The sequence below is a fragment of the Gopherus flavomarginatus genome, chromosome 5, assembly GCF_025201925.1.
Source record: "Gopherus flavomarginatus isolate rGopFla2 chromosome 5, rGopFla2.mat.asm, whole genome shotgun sequence".
NCBI lineage: Eukaryota > Metazoa > Chordata > Testudines > Testudinidae > Gopherus > Gopherus flavomarginatus.
Genome location: NC_066621.1, coordinates 1,926,493 through 1,944,891, shown reverse-complemented (window position 1 = coordinate 1,944,891; position 18,399 = coordinate 1,926,493). Strand labels below are relative to the sequence as shown.

General features: G+C 49.9%; 1 protein-coding gene across 2 annotated transcripts in view; it reads left to right on the top strand.

Annotated features, from left to right (window-relative positions):
• The first annotated feature begins 9 nt into the window (after window positions 1-9).
• The window catches only part of LOC127052850 (fibroin heavy chain-like), an 81,060-nt gene continuing 62,670 nt past the window's right edge, over window positions 10-18,399 (top strand). The window contains exons 1-2 of one of the 2 annotated variants that reach the window (XM_050956972.1): window positions 10-1,751; window positions 5,474-5,563. In XM_050956972.1, the coding sequence (XP_050812929.1) occupies window positions 32-916 (885 nt within the window). In that variant the 5' untranslated portion in view covers window positions 10-31 and the 3' untranslated portion in view covers window positions 917-1,751; window positions 5,474-5,563. Of the gene's footprint in view, window positions 1,752-5,473; window positions 5,564-18,399 lie in introns of those variants that run through there. The other variant, XM_050956971.1, reaches the window with a different exon arrangement.

The following is an 18,399-nucleotide window of genomic DNA, read 5'->3' as shown; positions in this document are numbered from 1 at the left end:
GCCCAGTGTAACGTGAGCCCCAATCTTGGTCATGGTCATTGCAGCACTTGACACATCTAATCTTTGCTGTTTCCTCTCCCAGTACATGTTTACCTCCTCTGAGAAGTTTGTGGTGCAGCGCAGGCAGTTGCTGGAGCGGTGCCGAAAGGAAATGCTGCCGAAGACAGAGTCCCTGCTGAATGCAGAGCTGATGAAGGACAAAGAGGCCCTGCTGAGGGAGCTGGAGGCAGAGCTGATGCGGATGGCTGAGTCCTTCAAGGCGACTAATGAGAAGCACAAGAAGATGGCGCTGAGAGTGGTCTACGCAGTTGCTGGTGCTGGGGTCGTCGCAGCTGCTGGTGCTGGGGTCGTCGCAGCTGCTGGTGCTGGGGTCGTCGTCGCAGCTAGTGCTGCTAGGGTCGTCGCAGCTGGTGCTGCTAGGGTCGTCGCAGCTGGTGCTGCTAGGGTCGTCACAGCTGCTTGTGCTAGGGTCGTTGCAGCTGCTGGTACTGGGGTCATCGCAGCTGCTGGTACTGGGGTCGCAGCTGCTGGTACTGGGCTCGTCATAGCTGCTGATGCTGGGCTCATCGCAGCTGCTGGTGCTGGGCTCGTCATAGCTGCTGGTGCTGGGCTCGTCACAGCTGTTGGTGCTAGGCTTGTCACAGCTGCTCGTGCAGGAGTCGTCGCACCTGCTGGTGCTGGGGTCGTCGCACCTGCTCGTGCAGAGGTCGTCGCACCTGCTCGTGCAAGAGTCATCACACCTGCTGGTGCTGGGCTCGTCGCACCTGCTCGTGCAGAGGTCGTTGCACCTGTTCGTGCAGGAGTCATCGCACCTGCTGGTGCTGGGGTCGTCACAGCTGCTGGTGCTAGGCTCATCATAGCTGTCGGCGTGGGGGTCGTCGTAGCTGTCTGGGCTATTTTCATCAAGTATAACTGAGGGAACAGCTATTGCTGCTGGTGCGGGCGGCATAGCTGGGATCTGGTCAGGCTTGGGCGAGGGGGAGAGAGTTAGTGGCTATGAACTGGGCTGATGCCACCACCAGCCAAAGGGAGGAGGGAGACAGGACTGAGGAGCTGTGTGATATGCACCCCAGATCTGGACAGTGCCCCCCCAGCCCACTGTGAGGTGATGAATGGGGCGACGGGACTGCAGCGCAGCCCAGACCCGTCACCCACAAACCACCCCAGAGCGGGGGAGTCGTCACCCACAGATTCTAAGAAGGGAAATTGGTCCAACCCGCTCTTGAAAACCTCCAATCCCTGTGTGACACCCAGGCCCAGCGCCACCCCAGTGGAGGGTTCAGTGCCCAGTGTCAGCAACACCTAACAGGCCTGACAAACTTGCCGCACCTAACACACCGCTGTCACGGTATTTAGCCAGTCCCTTCCAGTTCTATGCGATAGGTATATCTCCATACGTTGTTATAAACAGGTGTAATCCTTCTTAGGCTTGCCCAGAAATTATAGGCAATTTGTACGCAATACAGCCAGATGGCTGCCCCACTGACCAAAAAGAAACAGCCAAATGCAGTTCAGTGGACTGATGAGTTGTCATAAACAGATAGCTAAGGGTTAATGTCTCTTTCACCTGTAAAGGGTTAACAAACAGTCACCTGCAACACCTGACCAGAGGACCAATCAGGAGACAAGATACTTTCAAATCTCGGTGGAGGGAAGTCTCTGTTTGTGCTTTTTCTTTGTACGTTGTTCTCTCTGGGTTCTGAGAGGGACCAGACGTACCTACAAGCTCTCTACTCTTCTGTTCAAAATTAGTAAGTAAAAAGGCGGTTTTAGTCTTTTGATTGTTTTCTCTATTTGCAAATGTGTAGTTTGCTGGAAATATTTCAAATTGTATTTTGCTGGGGGGAGGCTTCTCTCTAGTGTCTATAAGTTGAAAGACCCTGTATATTCATCTTGAATTTACAGAGATGATCTTTATTCTTTCTTTTATTAAAGCTTTTCTTTTTAAAGACCTGATTGATTTTTTCCCCTTGTTAGAGGCTCAAGGGAATTAAGTCTGTACTCACCAGGGAATTGGTGGGAGGAGGGAAGGTAGAATTCCTCTGTTTTAAGATTCAAGGAGTTTGAATCACAGTAATCTTCCAGGGTAACCCAGGGAGGGAAAAAGTCTGGGAGAGGCAAGGTTGGGGGAAAGGTTTTACTTTCCTTGTGTAAGATCCAGGGGGTCTGGGTCTTGGGGGTCCCCTGGGAAGGTTTTGGGGGGACCAGAGTGTACCAGGCACTGAAATTCCTGGTTGGTGGCAGCCTATTAGATCTAAGCTGGTAATTAAGCTTAGAGGAGTTCATGCTGGTACCCCATCTTTTGGACTCTAAGGTTCAGACTGGGGAAATATACCATGACATGGTGGCAGTGTGCGGGAAAGATGGAATCCAAAAGCCAGTAAGATTATTAATTTTCTTTTTCTCTGCTAGCTGCTTATAAGAAGAGAGAAGGGGTGGAGGGGTTAAAACTACAGCCAGAAATTTTTTTTCTCCTTTTCTCCTTTCTGGCTGTGGAGAGAGACTGCCTGAAGGCAGAGACATTAGTTTAACGACGGTCGTTTGTTAAACAAAAGGGACTCCAGTGGTGAGTCATTGAACTCCAGCAAAACACATTTTCATATACAAGGTTTTTTTATTTTCTAACCTTGCCGGGAAAGGCTAGCTAGAAAGAGTGAAAGAAGACTCTGTTGCTAAGCAACCCCAAGGAGGCAGCAGAGAAACAGCAGTTCAGGCAGTAAACACCAGAGGGCGCAACCAGCACAACAAAACAGGAACAATGAGCACCAGTGCAGCAACAAGCAAACTAAAAATAGCGAAACTACAAGCAATAAACAAACACAACCAACATAAAAGACAAATGGAACTAATTCAGGCACAAATGGCCAGGGAAGAGGGAGCCCACAAAAGAGAACAAGAAGCAAAAGATGTGGACCACCAATGAGAAATGGAAAAACAACAACAAGAGATGGAAAAGCAAAAAAACGAGAGGGAAGAGAGGGAAAAAGAGAGAAAGCAAGAACTGGACTTGGCGCAGGCCAGGCAGCATGCTCCAGCCAATCCTAAGAACCCTTCTCCAGTTATGGTTCCACATCCCAAGAAATTTCCCACCTACAAGGCAGGTGATGACACTGAAGCCTTCTTAGAAAATTTTGAAAGGACCTGCCATGGGTACAGCATCTCTAAGCCCAGTACATGATAGAACTGAGGCCACAGCTCAGTGGACCTTTAGCAGAGGTGGCGGCTGAAATGCCTAAGGAGAACATGAACGATTACACTGCTCTACAGCCAAAATGCTTCTGAAATAAATGTAGTCCAACTAATTCTGGGTCACTGAGAACGAAAATGATGCTTAATATTGTTGATTGGCTCTAGTTTTCAAGATATGCTATTGGGTCAGTATATACGACCCTTGACTTGGGAATGGCGGAGGATAAGTGAGTTATAAAGGGAAGGGATCTCAATTTAAACCAGAAATGACTAAAATACATCTTTGACTGGATCTATGAATAAATCTATGACTGGGTTTGGACAGTACTTGCTTTTTAGGCAAAACAATGAATGATGCAATCTGAAGCTGGTATTGTGTCATACATGATATGAATTGCATCATGTTATTCCTAGAAGTCATGGATGATGCAATCATAACTGAAGCTTACATCACTCTGCTGAACAAATTGCCCTATATCAGCTCTAGAAATCATACAGTGTCGTGCTCTCTTATTTGTCAGTGTTTGATTTTGCAAAGGGACACATTTCTGTTTAGCCAAAGTGAGCAGAGATGCCTCGTACTTGTGTGAACAGTGCAGATAACTTCTGCTATGTTTGTGGTGAAGTGACTTTTGCATCACAAAAGCGCAGTATAACCACTATGGTTAAGAAAGCCTATCACCTTTATTTTGGCTGCACAACTGGAGATCAGGACAAGAGGTGGGCCCCACACATATTCTGCAACACTTGTGCAACAAATCTTCGCCAGTGGTTGAACAGGAAAAGGAAATCTATGCCTTTTGCAGTGCCAATGATTTGGAGAGAGCCAACAGATCATACCAGCAATTGTTACTTCTGCATGATGCCTCCAGTTGGGAAAGGTGTGTCAAAGAAGAAAAAGTGGACTGTGCATTATCCAAACTACTGGGAGAAGACTTGGCCAACCAGGTGAAGCGGGCCAAGAGAGTGCGAATGGTTACACGCAGCCAAACCAGGCAAGCTTCCAGAACCATCCCGGTTCCTGAGCCGTCCACAAGGGCCTCGTCTGTGTTACCAGAGACCCAGACAGAGGTAGTGGACCCGGATCCCCTGCCAATGACTGAAACAGCCACAGTGACTCCAGTCCCAGACCCGGACCTGGAAACGCAACCAACACCAGAACCGTTGCCAGCATTAATGCCAGCGCTTGCAAACCCATCTTCAACCCCAATGCCAGAGGGCGCCAGCGAGCCTGAACTGGCAGAAGCAGCAGACAACCACACCCAAGAGGCTCAGCCAGAGCCTGAAATACCACCTGGTGCACCAGCGGAGAGCGGTTCACCGGCAACGGAAACAACCCCATCACCTACATCGCTTCCAGACGGACCAAGCCCAAGTCCCCAGTCTGAGGAAGAACTGGTGTCTCCAGCCTCCAGGAAACAGTTCCAGACTGAGCAGGAAGCAGATGACAGCCTTCAGAAAGCTTGGGCAGCGGCACGGAGCACCCCACCGCCTTTCAGCTCTTCTACCAATCCCAGTTTGTTATAGAACAAGGGCTTTTATACAAGGAGATTCTTTCTGGTGGACACCAGGAAGAATGGCACCCACAAAGACAGTTGGTGGTTCCAACTAAGTACCGGGGGAAGCTCTTAAGCTTAGCCCATGATCATCCCAGTGGCCATGCTGGGGTGAACAGAACCAAAGACAGGTTGGGGAAGTCCTTCCCCTGGGAGGGGATGGGCAAGGATGTTGCCAAGGCCTTTACCCAGCTTAAAGCAACACCCACGTCTGACCCTGTGCTAAGGGCCCCGGACTTTAACAAACTGTTCCTAGTAACCACAGATGCGTCCGAGCGTGGTGTGGGAGCAGTTTTAATGCAGGAAAGACCAGATCAAGAATTCCATCCTGTCGTGTTTCTTAATAAGAAGCTGTCTGAGAGGGAAAGCCACTGGTCAATCAACGAAAGAGAATGCTACGCCATTGGGTACGCTCTGGAAAAGCTATGCCCATATGTTTGGGGCGGCGTTTCCAGCTACAAACCGACCATGCTGCACTGAAGTGGCTTCATACTGTCAAGGAAAATAACAAAAACCTTCTTCGGTGGAATTTAGCTCTCCAAGATTTTGATTTTGAAATACACATTTCAGGAGTTTCTAACAAAGTGGTTGATGCACTCTCCTGTGAAAGTTTTCCCATAATCAACTAGTTAAAATAGTCCTTGGAATGTGGGACAGATTGTTAGTTTTTATATAATCAGTAGTATGTCTAAAGGTGCATGTGTCTTATTAACTCTGTTTTCTCCTAGAGCTCCAAGAAGAAATCACAGCCAGTGTGGAACCGGCTGTCCAACCCTATCTGTGATTTGGGCGAGGATGTTATACATTTTAAGGTGAAGGGTAACAACCTTTATGTGTGCAGTAATATAAAATCCCTCTTGGCCAGAAGTACAGAATCACTTACCTGCAAGGGGTTAATCAGTTCAATTAACCTAGTTGGCACCTGACCAGAAGGACCAATGGGGAAAGAAGATACTTTCAAATGAGGGGGGAGGTTTTGTGTTTGCCCTCTCAGAGAGAGGGACCAGGGCAGGAAAAAACATCTCCTAAAAACACCTGTAATGAGCATCCAAGATTACAAAAATTATAAGTAAAGCTAGGGAATGCATTAGATTATCTTGTGTTTTAGCTTGTGAATTTTCCCTATGCTAAGAGGTAATTTTATTCCTGTTTTTTAACTGTGAAGCTGAGCTAGAGGAGAATCCTCTGGGTTTTAAATCTTTTTATTACCCTGTAAAGTTGCCTTCCATCCTGATTTCACAGGTATGAGTCTTCTTTATTTATTTTTTTATAAAATTCTTTGTTTAAGAACCTGATTGATTTTCAGTGTCCTAAAAACCAGGGATCTGGTCTGTGCTCACTTTGTTAACCTATTGGTTGGTATATTATTCTCAAGCCGGCCCAGGAAAGGGGGTGAAGAGGCTTGGTGCGATATTTTGGGGGTGGGGGGGGTAGAGCTCCAAGTGGCCCCTCCCTGAATGTTTGTTGAAATCACTTGGAGGTGGTAGCGATACCGTCCAAGGACAAGGAAAGGAATTTGTGCCTTGGGGAAGTTTTTAATCTAAGCTGGTGGAATATAAACTTAGAGGGTCTTTTCATCTGTACCCCAGAGTTCAGAGTGGGGCAGGGAACCCTGACAGCAGCGATTTGGCAAGAGGAGGCCCAGCCGTGTTTGTCAGAGATGACAGGAGCTTGGTTTAGGTGAGATAATCTACTTTAGCCTGTTATGCCTGGACTCTAGGAAGCGTGTTACACTTTTCTTGTGCACCTGCCACCCTTCTGCCAGGAGTGTCAGCAGCAACCAGGCCCAAGTCCTTATTTTAGGGGATTTGCTACAATTTCTTAACTTTTGTCTCCAGCCCCCACAGTCATCTAGGGATCTGCACCCAAGCTGGGTGCCTTGGCCAGGCAAGTCTGTACCCACGCGCAAGAGGTTTGAAGAACCAAACTTTGTTGGGGGTGAACTGGGGACATCTGTTTACAGTTTAACACCTTCCACCACCATTTAGCACCTCAGTCAGAGTCCCAAACCAATGAAACCCTAAATGACTGAACCTGAATGTGAACCAGTTTGTTCCCCTCAGCTTGTGGCTCCCCAACTTCCTCCCCCACAGTCTGGGGTTCCGGAAGACCAGGAAAGTCAGGGTCCCTGGGCAGCTCTGGGGCTCTACCACCTTCCCAGCGATAGCAATTCCAGCAGCTAGGACAGGGAGGCCTCACCAGGCACTGGGTGCTGTAGAGGCTGCTGGGAATTCCGCTGCTCTCGCTTACTATGTGCAATGGCTCGCCCGCGGCTGTTCCCCCACCGAACACTGGGGGCTGTGGATGAATCCAGCTGCTGCTCAACTAACTGAGACTGCTTCTGGGCTCTAACATCTGCTTGTCCCAGCTGGACAACTGGCCCCTCTGGTGAGCTCTGCCTACCCAAGGCAATTCCAGCTCTCAGCTCAGCTCTTCGAGATACAAGGGGGTTGGGGTTTTAAGTACCAGCCACGTCTCTATCACCCAAAGAGTTATTCCCATCACAAACATTCAATCTCTCTCCCCTTGCCCTCCAGCGCTATCCAGGGCCTCTCATCATCGACACAAGGAGCGAAGTCTAGCCATGCACAAGCAATGCAATTACTGTACTGGCTGTATGCTAATGTAAATTAAGTTGTCTTAATTTGGAGTGTACTCAGAGCAATAGTCTTGCTTTCACTACACCTGTAGCTCCGTGTTGTGCTATTAAGGAAAGTGTGTGTCCTCAGTTGAAATCATTCCAGCTGCTGCGTAGTGTCCCTGAAGGACAGCACACCTGGTAGGTTTGTGCAGGTCCAACGGACACGCTGTCATGGAGTCACAGGTCCGATGCTCTGGAACTGCTCTGTATAAAGCCAGCCAGGATTCTCGGGTAGCATGATTTCATTCAGGGCACGCTGTCCAGGCCAAGAAGCCTCATCGTCTATGGTCTTCCTGGGTCTGACCCCAGAGCATTCATCACCTCTGTTCTCACCATGCACGTCTGCTGTGGGTCCACCTGGATGGGACCCCTGGGGAAGCCAGAGGCCTCTGCATCCCAAATTCGCAGTCAGCAGTGACTCTCAGCCAATGCTGTAAAACAAAAGGCTCATTAGTTGACAGGAAAATGGTGTAGAACAGAGCTTGTTAGACAAAAAGCTCGACCATTCAGCAAATAAAATCTTGGGAGGACCCAGGGCCTGGTGCCCCCAGGTGCCCTCTCTGACTTCCCAACAGGAGACTGACCTGCGTCCAGTGACCCGACCTCTGACAGGCCCCTTGCCCCTCCTCCTGGTCTTTGTCTTGCTTCCTGGGCAAAATGTCATCTGGTTGCATTCGCCTCCTGGCTTTCAGGTCTGCCTACGTCAAGGCCAAATTCTCCTGACTCTCTAGTTTTGTTTCTAAGTGATGATGGCTGAGCATACAGGATGGCTGCGAGTTATACTAAGTCCATACACAAGAAGACTGTGGGTCATGTCAACTCCAGGTCTCTCATTACAATCCCCTCTTTGATGACACTTGTACCAAAGCCATACTTATCACCTCACTTCATCATCACCTCGTCCTGGTCAAAGCCAACAATGGCATTAGTTGACTTCACATTCCAGCCTCTCATATCTTTTGGACAATTTTTCTCACCCAGCAAGCCAAACTCACCATACTTACTAATAAAAACAGTTGGATTCTGATGATCACCACAATTTGTTATACGGACGAATATAAGATCCCCATTGCCACAGGGGACCATCCCAACAAAGATTCCCACCATTTGTGTTCCGAACCTTATCCCTCTCAATCAGTTGTTTAATCTTGTGGGTGGAGTGATGGACAGTGAGCATGATTGTGTGCCTCTCATTTAAAATCTGAAGGAATTTGCAATCAGTATTTGAATATGAGAGGGAGAAGAGGTCAAGTCTAATGAAATATTTGCTCAATAATTAATAATTGGAGAGAAAAGGCATTTAATCTGAAGGGACAGTGGATCATAGGGTGTTTAACCCCCCCCCCCCCCACACACACACACACCATCTGTCCATGTTGCAGGGTAATCGTTCAGGCCAATTGTTTCCCTCCAAAAACCAGAAGTGACTGTAGTCTAATATAGAATGGAGGAGAAACCCCAAACTGTGGGGATATTTTCGTCTATATCTGAGAATTAGAAAGGGAGGCAAAATTAGAATGGATTTGAGATCCATATTTAAAAATAAATGAGTGTCAACAGCTGAAATGATTCTCGAGAAATGTTTGAAAATTTGAGAGATGTCAACATTTGAGACTAACCAATTTATTTGGGCATAACTTTTGTGGGCTCCAACCCACTTCGTCAGATACGTGGAGTGTAAAGATGTTTTAGTATATTTATACCTTCCTACTGAAAAGCTTTTGCCCAAAAAAATGTGTTAGTCTCTAAGGACTCCTTGTTGTTTTTTGCTGATACAGACTAACACGGCTCCCCCTCTGAAACCTGTCAACATTTGAGGGGACTATAGAGCAATATTTGATCATGAGGGATTTTAGATCAAGAGTCAATAACTGGGGGAAGGAGTTAAATCTGAGGGGGTTAAATCTTTATACTGATCATTAATATGATGTCCCTGTGACCAGGGCTGGCACTGACTTTTTTGCCGCCCCAAGCAAAAAAAAAAAAAAACGGGAGGGGGACACCGGAGCAGCAAAACAGGGGGGGAAAAAATGGCGCGGCTGGAGCGGCAAAATAGGGGGGCAGGGAGAGTAACAACAGTGCAGCTGGCAAAGCAGGGGAAAAACAAAACAAAAAACCCTACACGGTGACTGGAGCCAGGGGGCTCCGGTCGGCGGGAGGGAAGGACGAGGGCTGCCCTACCGAGTTTGCTGCAGGGCGTCCCCCTCCTCTGCGCCACCGCCCCTTACAGGGCAGCCGGAGCAGCGAACAAAAAACACCAGAAAAACAGCTGTGCTGCCCTAGGTTTGGGCGGACGCCGCCCCATAGCATCTGCCACCCCAAGCACAATGCTCAGCTGGTGCCTGGAGCCGGCCCTGCCTGCGACAAGGCCCATTCACCACTGGTGGCGTCTCCTCCAGGGGATTAGCTGTGCCAGGCATTGCACCCTCCTCTGGCTGTGTCTCTCCCATCACCCTCTTGCTGTCTGTCACTCAGGGGCCTCCTCTTCATGTCAGGGCCCTTGGGCCGGGTCACCACCTTTCCCCTTCTGGGGGGGTATCTGTGCTGGTCTGAGCCCCTCCAGCAGGGGGCAGGAGTCATATCACTGCTCAGACAGCATGAGACGGGGAGGGGTGAGATACCAGTCACCCTAGGGCTCCCATCCCCACGCACTGCCTTGTGGGAGGGGAGTGGGGTCTAGTGGTTAGAGCAGAGGGGAGCTGGGAGCCAGGACTCCTGGGTTCTCTCCCCAGCTCTGGGAGGGGAGTGGGGTCTAGTGATTAGAGCAGAGGGGAGCTGGGAGCCAGGACTCCTGGATTCTCTCCCTGGCTCTGGGAGGGGAGTGGGATCTACTGATTAGAGCAGAGGGGAGCTGGGAGCCAGGACTCCTGGGTTCTCTCCCTGTCCCTGGGAGGGGAGTGGGATCTAGTGATTAGAGCAGAGGGGAGCTGGAAGCCAGGGCTCCTGGGTTCTCTCCCTGTCCCTGGGAGGGGAGTGGAGTCTAGTGGTTAGAGCAGAGGGGAGCTGGGAGCCAGGACTCCTGGGTTCTCTCCCCGGCTCTGGGAGGGGATCAGGGCTGCACTGACCAGCCTGCGGAGCCGGCGCAGCAGGTAGTTCAGCAGGAAGGATTTGCCCCGGCGCTGCTCCCCGATGATGGACACCAGGCAAACGGGGGCGTCCCCCACCCCACCCTGCTCCAGGCAGCGGCTCAGGGCCTCCTCATCCAGCGTCAGGCCCCCTTCCTCGTCCAGACACAAGAGCTGCACCGGGCGCCCCTGCTCCGGCTGAGCCCCTGGCACCTGCTGCAGGGACAGAGCAGGGTCAGAGCTGGGACCCCACCCCTGAGACGGTGAGTCCCCCGTGCCCCAGATCAGAGCCCCATTCCCATCCCCTGAACCAGCCAGTCCCACCCTGGGCCAGATCCAAGCCAGTACCCCCTAGAGGGGAAAGGCCCCATGTCCCATCCTCTCCGCCCCACCCCACCTTCCAGCCAGCTAGTCCCCTCACCCAGCCCCCTGGATGGAGTCGCAGGTTGTTTGCTTGATGGTTAATTTCTTATCAGGAGGTCTGAGCCCTGAGGTCCAGCTCCCCCCTTATCAGCCCAGGGACTGCACCCAGGAGAGAACCCAGGGGAGAGTCCCCTGCTAAAGGGACACAGGAATCCCATTAGCCGGCCTTCCCTCTGACCCCAGGGCCCCAGCGTGGAGCTAGGGGGTGCTGTGCTGTAGGGTGCAGCCATGTGGCTGTTCCCCAGCTGCCCACCCCAGAGGTGGCTGCATCTCTGGACCAGTCAGGGCTGCTCCCACCTCAGGGCTTGCTGTCCCTGTTGCTGTCAGTGTCTCTTCGCATGGCAGGTCTCTGATTTTCTCCACCAGGCTTTTGACACATGTGTCTGGGATCATCCTGCCCCTGGAGCAGGGAGCCCGGCACTCCGGGCACTGGGACTCCGAGGCCGAGACCCCGCTCCAGTGAGCCGCGAGGCAGCCCCGGCAGAAGTTGTGGCCACAGTCGATGGAGACGGGGTCCTCCAAGATGTCCAGGCAGATGGAGCAGGTGACGTCCTCCTGGAGTCGCTTCACCATCCCCTGTGGAGGTGGCTTCAAGGAGGGGGGTGGGATTGGCCTGGGAGACACACAGCAGGGGGCCTGTGAGCCAGGACTCCTGGGTTCTATCCCAGCCTGGAGAGGTAGGAGATTGAGGTTGTCATAAACAGATAAGTAAAAGTTAATAGAACAAAAGTGCTTCATATCTCTTTTGCCTGTAAAGGGTTAACAAGTTCAGTGAGCCTGGCTGTCACCGGACCAGAGGAGCAATCAGGGGACAGGAGACTTTCAAATCTTGAGGGAGGGAAGTTTGTGTGTTTGCTGTTAGTGTTTGGTTGTTCACTGTGGGGGCTCAGAGTGACCAGACGTGCAACCAGGTTTCTCTCCAATCTCCCTGAAACAGGCTCTTATATGTCCAGAATAGTGAGTACTAGGTAGATAAGGCGAGTTAGGCTTATGGTTGTTTTCTTTATTTGCAAATGTGTATTTGGCTGGAAGGATTTTAATTTGTACTTGTATCCTTAGGCTGGGAGGGTATTCCCAGTGTCTATAGCTGAAAGACCCTGTACCTATTCCATTTTTTAAGTTTACAAAGATAATTTTTACTGTTTTTCCTTCTTTAATTAAAAACTTTTCTTGTTTAAAAACCTGATTGTTTTTTTTAATTCTAGTGAGACCCCAGGGGACTGGGTCTGGATCCACCAGGGAATTGGTGAGGAGAAAGGAGGGAAGGGGGAGAGAAAGGTTAATTTCTCTCTGTGTTAGGATTACTTTCTCTCTCAGGGAGAGTCTGGGAGGGGGAGAGAGAAGGAGGGGGAAGGTGGATTTTCCTCTCTGTGTTAAGATTCAAGGAGTTTGGATCACAGTGATCTTCCAGGGTAACCCAGGGAGGGGAAGTCTGGGAGAGGCAACGGTGAGGGAAAGGGTTTCCTTTCCTTGTGTTAAGATCCAGGGGGACTGGGTCTTGGGGGTCCCCGGGCAAGGTTTTGGGGGGACCAGAGTGTACCAAGCACTGGAATTCCTGGTTGGTGGCAGCGCTACAGGTTCTAAGCTGGTAACTGAGCTTAGAGGAATTCATGCTGGTACCCCATCTTTGGGACGCTAAGGTTCAGAGTGGGGAATTATACCTTGACAGACGTATAGAGGATTGTTAAATTATTTCTTGACATTTAGGACAGCGTTTGGCTGGCAAAGTATGAACCTATTATGCCCTTAAGTCATCCTCAGACTTCACAGCCTCAAAATGTAAGTAGTTAAACAGAGTATATCCCATACAGCACTGGAGCAGAAGGGAATTACATGCAGAAAACAAGCCTTCGGTACCTGCCTATGAGATAGACGTAGATTTTCCAACCCAGCCTCTAGACCTCAATGGAGCTTTAGTTCTGCTGGGTTCCTCTACACTTGAGCTGATGCTGGGAGCAGCTGTACGGGTCTTACTAGATTTCAGCAGAAGTTTCCTTCAAGGGTCTCAGGATGCATCTTTGAGGGCAAGTCAGGTGACAAACTTTCATATTTAATAACACGTGGCCAATCAAGTTGAACCACTTCTCACTTTAGCTATCATCCTTTTTACAGTGCAAGAAAAATACAGGCTGACTCATGTAGTTTCATTCTTTGCATCAGGATAAAATCAACTCCCGATTATCCAAATACCTGGGGGGGACATGGATTTTATTCAGATGATTGGAAGTTTGGATAATCCAGAGAGCAGGAGCCATTCAGCAACGGGGTGGCCTCCCACACATCTGGAGGGGGTTATCGTCCTCCTCCTATTCCTGGCCAGGGGTCTCTGCTCTATTATCTGACCTTCACATTGTCCAAATCCCTTCCTGGTCCCCTAGCATGAGGTACATGAGATCATGCTGCAGAGGACAAGTGTTTCATGCTGGGGGACAAGGAAGGGACTCGGATAATGCAGAGGTTTGGATAACAGGGTTTCAGATAAACAGAAGTACACCATATATCTACTGTTCTGGGGGTTAATGTCAAGATCAATCATGGGTTACGGATGTTCCTAGATTCTTCCTTTCAGCACTTTGCAGCTGGGAGAAGGTTGGCTAATTGCCATGATTTGCAATCTCGGGTTCTCTACACAAACGTCTTGGGGTTTTCTGTTGGAGGTCGTGTCCATCACCCAAGAAACGCCAGACTGACATTTCTAGTTGCTATTTTCCCTCTTTACACAGGGTCCATTTTGGAACGTTCTATCTGCCAGGCTTTTAAACTCAGCGCATATCAATCACGTAGGATCTCTGACAGGTTCCCCCCCTCAGGGTACCAGCTGGAACTGGGGTAGCACTGAGCCTCCAACCCACGTGCCTGGGCTCGCTATACTGCTGTGACAAAGTGCCCAGCCATCTTCAGTCTCCAGCCTGCACTTTCACCAGCACCCATGCAGCAAGGGACACATCCAGATGCAATTACATGCAGATGCTCTGACCAGCCCCTGCCTGGAAAGGCTACAGCTAGGGCATGTCCCAGTTCATAAGGCACACACTCCCTCTGGAGTATAAAACCAAAATTATACTGTTTTGCACTGCATAGAGAACTGACCCCTCCCTCAGCGTGGAGAAGAATATGCAGCAGCTTTCTGCCCCAAGTTATGACTCCCACTCACTGGTTTTAGATAAAGCAAAAACAACTTTAACAACTACAAAAGAGAGATTTTAAGTGATTATAGGTGATGGCAAACAGATCAAAGCAGTTTACCCAGCAAATAAACAAAATGCAAACTAAGCTTAATACACTAAATAGTTTGGAGAAGAATTGCAAATTCTCACCCTAAGAGATGATACAATCAGGCTGCAGATCCTTAAGGGGGCAGCTGCACTTTCTTACAGCTTGGAATCCCCAGAGGGTTCCATTCACAGGCTAAAACTCCCTTTAGCCTGGGGCCAGCACTTCCCCCAGTTCAGTCTTTGTCCCTCCCCCCCCCCCCGCCCCAGTGGGAGATAAGCTTCTTCTAAGACCTATTGTTCTCCTAAGGTGCCGATGCAGTGAATAGGCCCTTCCCCACCCACTGTCTAGAATGAAATCATCTTGTCTAGTGGGCATTCCCCAGGTGTAAACACATTTGAAATACAGATACATAGGCAATATTTCTAATTTCAGATATATTGAAATATATTGTGAGGTTGGGAACACCCACAACCAGCCTTTCAGGTACAAGAGTGGAGGAGCCGGACATGCTGGTGGCCCATTAAAGGAATCCACACTCCCAAGGACTGTCCCAGGAGTTGTATGCAATGGAGACAACGGCTCTTTCCAGCAAGCTGGAAGATGCTATAAAAGAGGGGAAGTGACATCATCACTTAGCCTCACTCCTCTACCCCCACCCCCAACTCAACACCTGGAGAAAGGGGCCAGGCTGAGGCACAGCCAGGGAGCACTGTGGGGAGGAGGCACCACAGGAAGTGCCACCCACAAGACCGAGTGACAGTACCCTGCAGCCCTCTGATTGGCCAGCTGCCCCTACTTAACCTCCAGGAAGGCCCCAGGAAATTGGCTGGACAACCAGAGACCTTGGCCTGCTGCAACGCCAACTCCGGTTTGGCTCCCGATCTCTGGTCTCTGACTCCAGCCTGACGCTGATCCGCACTCTGGTCTACGGGACCTGGCCTTGTGATTCCTCCAACTCCTGAACAGCGTCTCCCGTCCCTGGTGTGCAGGCCTCAGCCCCGCTGTAACGGCTTGGCCAGAGCACCTACGCCGCTGTCCCGTCCCCCCCACCACCGCCAACTCTGAACTCTGGGGTACAGATGTGGGGACCCCCATGAATGACCCTCTAAGCTTATATTCTACCAGTTTAAGTTAGAACTTCCCCAAGGCACAAATTCCTTTCCTTGTCCTTGGATGGTATTGCTGCCACCACCAAGTGATTTACACAAAAATTCAGGGAAGGGGCACTTGGAATCTCTGTCCTCCCCTCTCCTCAAATATCCCCCCTAACTCTTTCAGCCTCTTTCCTGGGGAGACTTGAGAATAAAATGCCAACCACTTGGTTAGTAATGTGAGCACAGACCAGACCCTTTGTCTTCAGGACACTGAAAATCAATCAGGTTCTTAAAAGAAGAACTTTATAAAATAAAGAGAAAATAAAAATCGCACCTGCAAAATCAGGATGGAAAGTAACTTTACAGGGTAATAAAAAGTTTTAAAACACAGAGGATTCCCCTCTGGCTCAGCTTCACAGTTACAAAAACAGGAATAAAGCTACCTCTGTGGCATAGGAAAATTCACAAGCTAAAACAAAAGATAACCTAATGTATTTCCTTGCCCTACTTACAATTGCTGTGGATTTAGATGGATTATTCCAGGTATGTTTTCAGGAGATGTTGTACCTGCCTGGCTTCTCCCTCTGCCCGGAGAGGGAACAACAAACAAATCCTCCCCCCACAGATTTGAAAGTATTTTCTTTCCTTATTGGTCCTTCTGGTCAGGTGCCAGGTAAGTTATTTGAACTACATAACCCCTTAGAGGTAAGGCAATTCAGTACAGTTGCAAAGGTTGCTACCCTTCCCCCTATTCATGACAGCCCCCCATCCAGTCAAACCAAATTTAAGTTCATTTAACAGAGCCTCAGGTAGAGATTGAAATAAAAAGCAAGTAAAAGACTTTGGAAACCTGAGGTTACATGGACAAGGAAAACATCAGACGCTGTCTAGAGCCCGTCCTTGCTAACAGGTTCCTTTCCTGGCTGCTGAGGGTCTCTCTCCTGCTGGTTGGTTCTCACAGCGCTTCTCCAGTCCAGAGAGTAGGGATCCCCCGTTCCCCCCACTCCCCGCTGGCAGAGTCACTCCTCTGTAATGGGCCATATCTTCTGCTCTTATCCAGTCACAAGCGATTGTCTCCGAGCCCAGAGACCCCCTCTCCTGAGCATCCCCTTGGTGGTTTGCCTCCGGCCAGCCTGCATCTCGTCCAGCCAGGTTGCCTCCACGGATGTGCACTGTTCTCATGTTAACCGGGTTGGATCCCAGCCTCTCCCTACCTCAAGTTTGACTCCCAGAAGATTCAGAACTCAATGTCCTACCTGGGACCTGGCTCTAAAACCTTTGCTCATACAAACATCTGGCAATAGCCATGACAAGAAGCTGCTTCCCAACATTTGGCAGAGCCCACACATGACCCCCTTCAGTGAAATATTGAGAAGATGGTTGGACACCAGGGCCATATGCCCACGTCTGTGCTACAATATTGAATCAAGCTCATGGTCTCAGTCTTGTCTTCAAGGCACTTCATGCCCTGGGCCCACCGTGTCTGAGAGAGCTGAGAGATCCAGGATGAAGACCATGGTTGTCTTGCTGGCCCAGTGGAGCTCTCCACAATAAGGGTGAAGCTCATCGGTGTGGGAGACAGAACCTGATGGTGTGGCTGATGTGATTAGGTCCTACGCTTACAGACAGCCTCCCAATCACCAGCAACCACACACCATGCAACATAAACACCAACCCAGGAACCTATCTTGGCAAGAAAGCCCGACGCCAGCTCTGTCCACATATCTATTCAAGTGACACCATCATAGGACCTAATCACATCAGCCACGCCATCAGGGGCTCGTTCACCTGCACATCTACCAACGTGATATATGCCATCATGTGCCAGCAATGCCCCTCTGCCATGTACATTGGCCAAACTGGACAGTCTCTACACAAGAATAAATGGACACAAATCTAACATCAGGATTCATAACATTCAAGAACCAGTGGGAGAACACTTCAACCTCTCTGGTCACTCAGCAACACTGAATGTGGCAATTTTGCAACAAAAAAACTTCAAGAACAGACTCCAAAGAGAGACTGCTGAACTCGAATTAATATGCAAATTAGATACAATTAACTTAGGTTTAAACAGATGTAAGCAGAGTCAGGATAAGCTCTACCCTGACATCTGGTGGAAAGAATTTAAGAGAATGTATTTGCATAGGCACGCCTACCCATCCCAGACTGCCGAGCTGTGGGACTGCTTGGTGACAAATGACTCACCCTCAGTTGGGTGGTACTTGCTAGACAAGGGACATGGGTTCCAAAACCCAGTGAATTGAGAGAGGCTGGGGACAGGTATCTGTGCCTGGTGGTGCAGTCTCCTTGTGGTGCCAGCAGTACCATTTCCACTCTCCACTGTGGAATGTCAGAGTTGATTTTTTTATTCCCTCAAGAATCTAAATACAGGTTACTGAGCTGAACTCACTTTGGGCTAATGGTGCACTAGCACTGGGGCTCCCCTACAAAGAGCTGAGATCACTAAGAGTTGAAATCACTAAAGAGCTGAAATAACTGAGCTGAGAGCACTGAGTACTGTGCTAACTAGTGGGGAAGCCTGAAGATATGCTGTGGAACAGAGCAGCTGGTGGAGTGGAGCAGTTGCAGGGACGGCTGGAGCGGATCACGGGACAGCTGGTGGCAGCAGAGTGGCTGGCAGAGCAGAGTAGCTGTGGGACGGGTGGAGCGGCCCACAGAGCGAGCAGAGCAGAGCAGAGCTGAGCAGTTTGCAGAGCAGCTCATGGAGCAGAGCAGCTGGTGGAGCGGAGCAGTTTCTGAGGATGGCTGGAGGAGCAGAGTGGAGCAGCTGGTAAAGCGGAGCAGTTCGTGGAGAAGGCGGGAGCAGAACCCACGGAGAGGCAGGGCAGTTGGCCCCGGACCACGTAAGGTGCCCCTTTCTACCCAGGCTGGGGGGAGGGACCTCTACAGATAAACTCTCGAACTCTGGGGTGGCATTGACCAGAGACTTTTGGGTTGTTGGACTTCGGGGTGATTGGACTTAAAACCCTAAGGGGAAAAAGGACAGTGCCAAACGTACTTGGAGTGGGTTTTTGTTTATGGTTTGTGTTATAACCCTGTTTGTGGTGTTTCTCCAATGGGATGCCGCATTGATTCCTTCCTTTATTAAAAAGATTTTGCTACACTCAGACTCCGTGCTTGCGAGAGGGGAAGTATTGCGTCCTAGAGGCGCCCAGGGGGGTGTGGTATGTGAGTGTCCCAGGTCACTGGGT